Raw genomic sequence first — 11,528 nt, forward strand, 5'->3', positions numbered from 1 at the left:
ATCCTATCGGCATCTATCCAAGCAGAGTTTCACAGTTATGGAAGTTTCTATTACGACAAAACCCACTCTGCGTGACCCAGTTGAAGTTATACTCACAGTGACTAGAACAACTTCAACTATCCTACTATCTGTCTTACACTGGATTTATATTGACTCTCTCATCTATTATTTATATTATCATCCTTTTTTAACAAAAACACCATTACAATCACTACGATTCTTACACTTTTACATAAAAATCTCATAATACGCTAAAAACAGTAAAATTACAATTTTCCGAGAGACGTAACAGACGAAAAGACTTAAAAAATTAAATGACCGGTCTTTGTCCGACCGCGGGGCTCCTAAATGGATGTAACGAGGGCGTACAATAGCCATTTCAGGTGCTAAACGGGCACAACAAATTTTAAACAAACATAAATCAGCAATTTTAGAAATAATCTCATAATCTTCTTTCGTTCCCCTTGAAAATTCTTAGTAAACTCAAGCTTGAAGTTGTACATCGAGAAACTGAATACTTAATGATCGACTAAGTAGGTGGCGCGATGTAACATAAATAGACGTGGGACCGACCTTATTACTTAAAATAAATCACAGCTTCATTACCCAACGGTGAATATTATTATAATATAATATTTAATCCATTACTTTCCAGTACACGAGTCTTCACAAACGTTGTGAGGAATTAGGGTGTTAGAATTATTACTTAGAAAGGCAAATTGCTCCGGTTATATGTGTAGATATGTAGAGCGGAGGCATAGTCCTCGGCTATTGGGGTAATAACTCGAACGTCGGAGAATAATCGCTCTTAATATAAGGAACAAGGTGCGCGGCGTAGAGCGAGGGACCATAAGTTCGACATAAGCTTGGACAACTAAGTATCTCTAAAGCCCGATAGGTCCCGGATATTGCGCAGACTCCTTGTGGCGTACTAAATGCATTACATATTGTAGTTTCGCAAAACTTACCCAAGCGCATGAAATAAAATTCAGGGTTACGTTGTCTCGCGGCTGCTTTATTCTATACGACGGCTTGCCTGCCACAAATATCACTGAAACAGACGTACATTTAATAGAAAAATCTTTCCCTTTTATCTTTTACTAGAAATAATATAAAGAGTTGAAGTTCGTCTATTTGTTTGTAAGGATTTATCTCAGCAATGAGTTTGTATTACGCTTGATTAAGTTTGCTCATTTTTCATCTCAGTAAATACTCGGAAGATCAGAAGAAAATTCAACACGGGCGAAGTTGTTATCAGATAGTTTGATAGTTAGCAAATTTTATCGATGGGAAAATATTGTTGAGTGATATCGAACGCAAAGGGGTTAAATCTGGAAGACTTACTAGATTTTTAACATTATAGACTATTACTTTTATTAATCTAAGTAACACTATCGCACTGTTGAAAGACATACATACATATATCACGCCTTTTTCCTATAGGGGTAGGCAAAGACAAAAAAACGTCACTTGATACGATCCTCACAAACTTCCCTTGCCTCATTCTCATCCATACAATTTGTCATAAACCAAATATTCACTATCGATGTTCATCTATCATCGGTAATAATTAAGATTGACAACCAAATGGAACAAAAACTAGTTATTAATAATCCATTAGTCTCTTTTTCGGAGGGCTATAAACTTTTTACGGTTGCAATTTGATAATATAGGAAGTAATTGAATTAAAATAACAGTAAAATTGTCAAGAAGGGTTGACGTCAGGCAGACGGACCGACGGACGGTTGTAAAACCGCGAGCCAAATCCCCTTTAAAGCGTGTTTTTGAGAAGAAAACATGTTCTGCCGACCCCACGTCGTAACGAGGTATAAGAACATGAAAAAGAAAAAGCGTTCAATATTTATTCAGATTGATCATATAGTTACTAGTATTATAGGATTTGATTCGATTATATTATTAAAATAATAATAATCGAGTTTTGAAAGATTTTAAAAACATACGAACCACCACTATTTATTTATTATATATTACGAAAATAGTATTTCTGTAGATACCAAATAAACATCATTTGCCGTCATTAATTGGGCAACTCACGCACGGTCATTTGATTTCAAACTAAGCAGCATTTGGTTACCAAATGACTAACAACCAGGCTCAGAACAGATGCTCGTGTTCATCACACAAACATTTATCCCAGGTGGGATTCGAACCCACCACACGCGGCGCTACTGTCATTGCGGCGAGGTGACCACTTTAACTCCTGCGCCTAACGTGCAGTTAGACTGCACTAGGCTGGTCACTTAAATAACTGCGTCATGGATGTACAGTGCTAGTATTGTTCGAAATAATGTGAACACGAGAGAAAATTTTATCAAAATAACATTTGTTAATTATTCACAAATACAATTTAAATTTCAATACCACAAATTGCATGGAAACCTAAAGGCTATTTCAATATGAGATGACATTTATTACTTCTCGAATATTTTACTACTATTGTATTGTTTTTGGTATTTTTTAAGTGTTTGCAGATTTTTTTATTTGTAAATTCTGAAACGATAACTGGTTCTATATTTTGTTGTTATCTAAAGTGAAAAAATAATCACCAACATTTTGAATACGTTGCAAGGAACAGTAGTTGAACAACAGCTTGATCGTCAGTAACAACTACCAGTTTTGAGAGCTTGATCTTATTGATCTACAATCTTTAAATCTCTCAATATAAAATAAAATTTTGAAAGTCCATCACCTCTTCCATTTGGGAACAAAGTTCCGGTACAATAAGAAAAGTAATCCAGAACAATGACATGATCTTTTATGGATATTTAAAATTCCGTTTAATAAAATGAGCTGGTGTAAGTTTTCGTCGTCACATTTTCTAACATAGAGTGACCGCTGCTCTTGTACTAAATAAAACAATGAAACTTTTCCAAAAACAACACTTCCCTGTATTTCACACTCCGGCTCACTTCTATGCCGCTTAATATCGGCAGTAGCTTTAAAATTCACAATGATTTTTAAACAAAATAAATGAAGGTTTTTACAGCTTATTAATAACATAATGAAATGATATCAAATTTTCCCGTGTAATTGAAAAATATTGTTAATACAATAGTGTTGAAATAAAGTAAAATTGGTATAATTATTAAGAGCTCAGTACTCACATTAATTGGCACAGTACGTTCCTACTAACAAACTTCGTGTAAGCAGTAATTACTTGCACAGCATTTTGTCTTTTTAACTCTTGTACAGTTCCAAAATTGATTGAATGTGACGAAACTAATCGGAGCTTACTGAGCAACACACCAATGACTTTTCAGAGGTGTGCGTATTAGAAATGATTATCACTTGCTCTAACGGTGACGGAAAACATCGTGATGCATCCTTGCCTGCCCAAAATACATTTTTTGAGAGCATGCAGTGTCCCCAGCCCGCACTTGGCCAGCATGGTGGACTCGAGGCCTAACTCTTCCCTTGTTCAGGCCGAGACCCTTGCTAAGAAGTAGGAAAGTAAGTTTTTAAAAAAATGGAAAAGACATACATAAGTGTACTCACCGATAGATATAAGTACAAGTAGCGCTGGAAAGCCGAAGCCGAGCGCGTAGCAAGCGTCGTCGCCGAAGCACATGACGCTCCGGCGCAGTGCCGGCGTCACCACCATACCCATGAATCCGCCCAGGTTCACTGTGCAATAGAACGTCGAGAAGAAACGCTGCAGCAGTTGATTCTCTTCGGGGAGACGAAACTGATGGCATAAAGAATAGTAAGTAAATAAATATTTCAATGAATACAAACATAGAAACAATAATAATATAATCAATGAACTACAAATTCGACTACCCCTATGGTCTAAGCGGTAGTGTAAACGAGAACTACTACGGCAAATAATTGTTTGGCATCTCTAATTTATATAAAAATATTGCTAAAAGTATTTTACAGACAATATGCTCGCCCCCTATGACATGGGACTTAATTGTTAACGGCGAAACATGGACGTATATGTACGTATGTAATTCGATAGCTTTTATTCATTGATCGTATCGTATTCAAGTCCATAGCCTTAGACATGACTGTCTTAGACGTCGGTTTTTTAACGTGCCTTCCGAAGCCTTTCGTATCGTAATGCAATGATGAAAACCACTAGAGCCATATTTTTTCCATTTCTGTTTCGGTACAGACAAATTGGTAGTAGAATTACAACCAACAATTTACCGCAGAAATACAAAACTTTAATAACCGTGAACTGCACAATCTGCTGTACATGTTTTACAAACAAAAAACATTTAGAATTCGCTAGAATTGTGATGTGAATCCAAACAAATGATTTTGCTTTTTGCAAATTTCAGAGAACAAGCCTGTTGAATAAAATACTTTAATGGATTTGTTACTGAATGTTCGAAAGAGTTCTGTGTAGAGGTATATCGAGTATTGAGGCATTTTGTTGCCAGTGTTTTTACCGTTTTTCACTAAAACAATAGTTATTTTTGAAGTTATCCTTCATATCAGAAATATTTCATTTACCTACTACGTAACGCCTTGTACATGAGATCTCATAAGCAAACGAGTATGCGTTTGCTTCTACCCGTCAGACCACAGACGCAGAAATGTTTGTTTTATGCAAAATTAATATGGAGTAACTTATAATATTTTAGAAAGGGTCTGGCCACTGCAGACTTGGATGCAGTGTGTACTGTTTACTGTGCAGTTGATAACTCATCTCCACAGAATTTGTCTTTGAGAGTATTTATACTGCGAGCTGCAAGCGATGAGAGGTCACGATATTACGGCCAGGCCTCCCTTTGCCCGCAGCTGGAGTTTACGTTTCGAATAATAAATACAGCCCCGGGCGAAATATTATACAGATTTAATTCCCACTAATTACACAGTCTGCCAGTCTTGTAAAAAAAATTTGAAGCATATTTTTTGTGTTTCAATTAGCCAAAATATGATTTAGACAAAATGCATTTGAGTTACATAAGTACAGACTTTAAACTGTGTACTTGTTTTACGACTGCGACGATTTTACCTGCAAAACATATGGTCATTAATGCATTAAACCATTATACAATTATAAAATGCATGTTAAAGTTATAAACTATTGTATGTCCGTGAGTGTACGTGATACATCACTTAGATATACGAGATCAAACATTGTCTACGGCAGGTAATGTTTGGCTGCGTCTAACGTCATACATTTGTTTGGTTTGAATTCAAACTCCATCCATCCATCTATGTGGACAGAGAATCCTGAATATCCATACCTCAGTGATTCTTGGACAATATGATAGAATAAAGACAACACAGTACTATCAGCAGAAATATGTGTACTCTGTCACATTTACCTTGCTTTTTGTATGAAAATATCGATTATAATATGATTGATATTAGTCTACAAACAAAACGCAGTGATTGAAGTTAAAATACAGTGGTAATTTAACTATTTTCATTGAAAAAATACCTTTCGAAAATGAGACAGTGCGAAACTGGGAACATATTTGGATCGTACCAAATCACAATTTTACGAACATCGTCTCTAAAAAATAGCACTTTCCTTGCAAACGGATTAAGGATTAAACTGTTGAGTATGTGTGTGTAAGGCTTAGTTATGTTAGTTCTACAGGATATAAACTTAAGCTAAACGCAGCATTATGTAGACAAAAGCCGATGTTGATTTCATAATTAATTTATGCACTAAGTTGCAGTAGAACCTACACTGTGGCACTTACCAGATTATGTCTTTATAAGATAAGACAATGGATATTATTATACGTCTATTTTCGTCGTACGATGCCCTTTTCCCTTTTTATAAAATTAGTCTGACCTGATCTCCTCCAAACGCGGCAACGCAGGGCTTGATGCCGCCAGTACCGGTGGCTATTAAAAGCAAGCCGATCATAGATGTTGTCCTGCAATAAAAACTTATTTTTTACATACAGAAAATCACACCTTTTTTCCATACGGCTAGGCAGAGACCAAATAATGCCACTTGGTACAAGCATTACAAACTTACTTTAAAATTTACTAACATTATGAAATAGAATTATTTTTGTAAAATTTTTAAATGTCTGTTTGTTTGCATTGGACAAACAAACTGGACAAATAAAAAATATAGTTTTGCATATCATTTTCACAGAATCAGCTTCAATGTGAGCGAAATATATTTTTTTTAATAATTCTATACGAACATAAGGTATAATATCAAAATGTCGAAACACGTAGACACGGAGCGAGATTTTAAAGTCATGTCTCAGATTCCCGCAAGGCATTCTTCACGCCTAAGTTAAGAATTCAACCACAAAGTATAACGATAAATAAATGGTGTAGAAACTTGAACAGATTCCGAGAAGCATTGAAACTACGCAGACGTATCTTTTACCCGGAGTGGCGTTAGTTTTATCTCGTAATCTCAAATCTAATGAAGCACTCAACGGCTTACGTATTTCACTGAATAATACCATTTCATGTAAAACATACGAGTACGTACGCTCCCGGTAATTCTATTTGTATTCCTTCATATGAAATGGAGATTTCTTCCAACAAATTGGAAGATAATAGATTTTCATTTCGTATTTTAAGTGCCGATTTTTCTCTCTTCTTCATAACTTTATTTGTGAAGTAACTTTGGCATTTCGACAGATTTTTTGTACATTGTGCGTGAAAATGATCCATCAAATAAAGTTATCTAACGATGGAAAAGGCTGCCTTATAATATTACATTTTCAGATGTGGATATATCGTTCGTATACTAGGCGGCAGACAGATTTTGAATTTATTTTTCTATGTGTTTTTATAATTCGTATAAAATTAACACTGGGTTACACAATGCTGGATAACCACTTTATTAGTTTTTACGAAGGATAGTCGCTGGTTTTGGCTCGGCTTTTGAAAGGAAAATTATTAATTGCTGATTTTGCCGTGATATAAGCAAATAGCCAGGTGCAAAGTAGCAACATAAATTAGGTCACAATAATTGTCCTTTGCATTAACTTAGCGAAACTAAACTTTAAGTGAACTAATTTAATTCACAAACTTGCGATGGCTGTGACAATGATATTTAGGATAGTTAGTAAATTAAACCCGTTCTACTGCAGAGCGTGAGTCTGCTCTCGCTCGTATTGAGAGGAGACTGAAGCATGAGTAGTGAATGCAATCCCGATCTCGCGGGATCCCGATCTCGCGAGATCCCGTGTATTTTTTCGGGATCAATCCCGAAGCATAATATGACGAGATCCCGTTCGGGATTGTCGGAGAGGGCATTTTCAGCAGCTGGCTACATTGCAATAGACTTAAGATGCCGATTAGAAGCTCGTACTATTGATACACTTTGTATTTTAAGAGGCTACTTCAAAATGCCATGTGATTACTTTTTATTTTGATCTCCTGGAGCTACACCTACTTTTTTGATTATGTTCATGTTATTACACCTGTTAATTATGTTACGTTGTTAGTAATATTCAAAAATAAAGGCTTTTATTTTCTTTCAAATAATAATTTATTGCATTCACCACACTATCGCACACATATTACATTAAACAAGCCGTTCGAATTGTATTATTTTTACTAACTAGACGGGATCCCGAAAATCTCGGGATCTCGCGGGATTGATATTTCTGATCGCGAGGGATCTCGAGTTGACGATCTCGAGTCGGGATTGCATTCCCTAAGCATGAGTCCACCACGCTGTTAAAATGCGGATCGGGGACTTTGTATTTCTTTAAAAACTGTTTCAAAGAACTCTCAGGTCCCAAGGTTTCTCTACGTAAAAGTAGTTGTCCTTAAACGGAAGAAAGGTTTTTTTGTTTTAATATTATATTTATTTCTAAGTTTAGTTTAGTTTTTTGACATTATACCTGGGTTTGAACCCCTCTATTATTTGGCTATTGCATCAAAACACCCGATTATTACCGGTTTTTGAAAGACATTTAATTAACGTTTCACGTGAGGGAAATGAATCCTGAATTACTTACGTAGGTGGCAGCATAAGGGGGGGTATTGCCGCGCAGCAGGTGAGCACAGTTCCGATCAAATATACTATAGAGAAGTATAATATCACTCTGGAAATAATAATAAATTGAGGTTTTCAAATTCAATAAAATAGGCTAAGGCTTGCATACACATATTTGGTTCAGCAGTAATCGGTTTAGCCGGGTGGCAAACGGCAAAACCGAATGTGTAGATGAACCCGATCGGCACGAGCCGAACAAGTGATTCGAGTCGGTTTTGTTATTCCTTGAATATTGCCGAACCGAACGTGCCCAACCGAATAATAGCAAGTCTTATGTAGGTATAGTTTCTATTCCTAAATAATAATATAGAGTTAAACTAAACATGTATTGTGTCGATACTACGAAATGATAATATAAAGTTTCACTCTAATATGTCTTGTCGAACCCTAGATCAAACAACGCCTTTAGGCGAACCCCAAAATATATCAATGTTTTGATTTTTCTGATGTGTTTTTGATCAACCCTATTTAACGATGAAGGTAAAAATCAATGTCTATTCGGAGATGGAAATGAGTTGCCCAATAATTTACGGGAATTAATGTGCTCGTAAATTTTACCGTAGTAAAAATGCTTAAGAATAATTTGAAAATCTAAAATGAGTAGTATAACTATTGCTAAAACATTAAACATATCGCAAACGTTATATATTATAATGAGGTTTTAACTTAACAGTATAGGTGCAAAACTGAGTTTAGTATTTCGCTAAGTAAGAAACTACAAAGATTAACCGAGATAGAGTAAATCACACGTTATTTAAGCCAGAAGATCGCTAGTAATTCTAGATAAACGTTTAATGTCTAATAGTTTAATTCATTCACTTATTTATTATTATGAATCTCCAACAAAGGATTATTTAAAAAACACATATCTAATCAACATTTAAAACATGATGTTCCTTTAATTAATTATACGAGATTACAGCATACACAATCAATAATACAATAATTATATTATTAACCAGTCTTTCAAATATTGAATAAGTATTTATATAATACCTGTATCTCCCTATGAAATTATCGGCTAATATAGCACCCATGAGAGGCATGGTGTAGCACATCATAATGAATATGTGGTACACCACCGTGGCAGCGTTCTCGTGGAGACATAACACGTTTCTTAAGTACAACGATAATATCGCTGAAACAACCATAAATACATTACGACGATATACTCTCCGAGACTTTGCTATTTAATGATCTTAGAGGGAGAAAAAGTAATTTAGTTGAAATCCTTCTCATGCAAGACAAGTCTCAGTTCGTTACGTAAAGGTAACTCAGCCTAAGGGTAATTCTAAGACGAGAAATAGCGAGTCTTTAGCGCGGAACCAAACCGCTACTAGCTTCCGCCGAAATCACCTGAATTCAGGAAGAGTAATCATAAAGTACCCTAACCTATTCTCGTTGGCAGACAAACTTTGCTAACTTTACTACGTCATCTACTTACTTCTCAGTCCGCAGAAGGAAAATCTTTCACAAAATTCCGTTGCTATTATACAGAATATTGAGGTAGGTTGACTGTGAATCATTTTAAAATCTTATGTAAAAATTATTTATGTAAATCGATAATGACAATACATGTGACAATTCTATCATAATATAATTATGTCGTAGATATCTATGGAATATACTATCATAAAGAGGCTAGTACTCCTTGCTAGAAGCATAAATGATATGGGCAATTAGTATCGTAAAACTTATAATAGTCTCGTTAATTCCATACTATAAACTGGATCAGGATAGTTTTGCGTACACTATCCTTAACATATGCCTACATCTAATACTTTCTTAAACTATAGTTTTAAGGGACATGAAATCTAGAATTTATAAAAAGTAATATTACGTATTACGATTATACGTACTATATGATAAAGATAATGACGATAACGAAGTAATATACGATAATATAAAGTAATATTAAGATTAAGATATAAAATCACGTCTTTTTCCTATAGAGGTAGGCAGAGAAGAGACGAAAGAAATTTAAATTTTTAAAAATGCTCTGCGGTCATCTGCACGTTTGGCGCAGTGGTTAAAGTGGTTACCTCGCCGCAATAACCGTGGCGCCGCGTGGGTTCGAATCCTACCCTGGACAAATCGTTGTGTGACAAGCACGAGTATTTCTTCTGAGCCTTGATGTGAAAGTATCGATATAAGTATGTACATATTTAGAAGTATATAAGTATGTTTATCAGTTATTTGGTTACCATAGTACAATACTTAGTTTGGAATCAATTGACCGTGTGTGAGTTGTCCAATTACCTACATTTATTTATTTATAATCTGCTGCATTTTCCAGTCATGACTCTACGTCAGTAATATGACCCAGTATAGTTGACTATTAGACTTAAAAGTCTCTGGAACAAACCAGGATTTTGCATGATGTTCTTATCAGCAAGCAATAATAAATAATTTGCAGGATCATTACACACACATGATTTCTAAAGTTAATTACGGATATAATAATTTAAAAATAAGTTTCAAGACAGAGGTATATTGCAATACACGATTGAAAATATGCCAATTGCATTCAATGTAGGTACCTACTTTATCGTCATCATAAAATTTACTTTGCCTGATATAATTTTGATGACCACAATGTACATAAAACGCCAAAGCCACACCCGGCCAGAGAATTCTCTAATTTACCTACTTACTACTTTCTTATGTCTCGGTTACCCCCTCATATCAGAACTTTTACACAATTTTAACACAAATATTAGACTAATCTTAAAAAGTTATTCTGTTAATGAGTAACATCTCGTTCAGTTGTTTCTACCTACCCACATGGGAACGAGGTGTGTATGCCTAAACATCTTGTGAAATATGATGTGTACAAGTTTTTGGAGAACCCCCTGTATATACATATTTCCGCAGAGAATAAAGCAACGGAAAACTGGCTGATTGGGTAAAATGGCCATCAAAATTTTAAACACATCTTATTAAAGTCCTATATTTCCTTTTTTACCACATGTGCTCTTACATAGACAGTCCCATTATGAGAGGGTTTATTAAAATCTCTCTCATACCCGTCATTGCAGTGGAAATGTTTCAGAAGAAAATTTTACAAAACTTTTTCTTAGCCGACTTGTACTGCCATCTATTGAATTAAAGATGGAACATTTTAGCTTCATTTGCTCAGTTTGTGTGCCACGAACTAAGTAAAGAAGGAAGGGTAGTGGAAGGGCACCAGTTTGAGAGTGCAAGACAGAGGTGGCGCTGTATACAATATTTTCAGGAGGTCAGATCTAGGCAGTCGCTCCATGTAAAACACTGGTATCCAGCTGCGTGCGGTGAGACTGGAAGTCGACTCTGACATAGTTTGAAACAAAAGCTAAGCCAATATAGACATATACTAACAATTATTAAAGGTCACTCAAAGGCTCAAAAATGTTAATGCTGAAACCTACATATTTAGTAGATGGTAGATACTTATTACCATTACTTACCAGTGTCGTGTAGGCAATCCCAAAGATCTTGAAGCAGCGAGATATGTCACCTTGCACTCCTAACCATAAATCTTGCCCTGTAAGTACACCTATTCTCTACAGTCAGTGCCTAGAGG

At 35.4% G+C, this 11,528-nt stretch overlaps 1 protein-coding gene across 1 annotated transcript in view; it reads right to left on the minus strand.

The window, feature by feature from the left end:
- The window catches only part of LOC142986152 (solute carrier family 15 member 1-like), a 32,472-nt gene extending 22,980 nt beyond the window's left edge, over positions 1-9,492 (minus strand). The window contains exons 1-6 of the mRNA XM_076134440.1: positions 9,411-9,492; positions 8,963-9,104; positions 7,929-8,015; positions 5,783-5,867; positions 3,517-3,706; positions 969-1,051 (exon numbers count right to left, since the gene is read on the minus strand). Of these exons, the coding sequence (XP_075990555.1) occupies positions 969-1,051; positions 3,517-3,706; positions 5,783-5,867; positions 7,929-8,015; positions 8,963-9,104; positions 9,411-9,492 (669 nt within the window). The remainder of the gene's footprint in view (positions 1-968; positions 1,052-3,516; positions 3,707-5,782; positions 5,868-7,928; positions 8,016-8,962; positions 9,105-9,410) is intronic.
- Between the last annotated feature and the right edge of the window lie 2,036 nt (positions 9,493-11,528).

This window comes from Anticarsia gemmatalis, chromosome Z (assembly GCF_050436995.1).
Source record: "Anticarsia gemmatalis isolate Benzon Research Colony breed Stoneville strain chromosome Z, ilAntGemm2 primary, whole genome shotgun sequence".
Taxonomy (NCBI): domain Eukaryota; kingdom Metazoa; phylum Arthropoda; class Insecta; order Lepidoptera; family Erebidae; genus Anticarsia; species Anticarsia gemmatalis.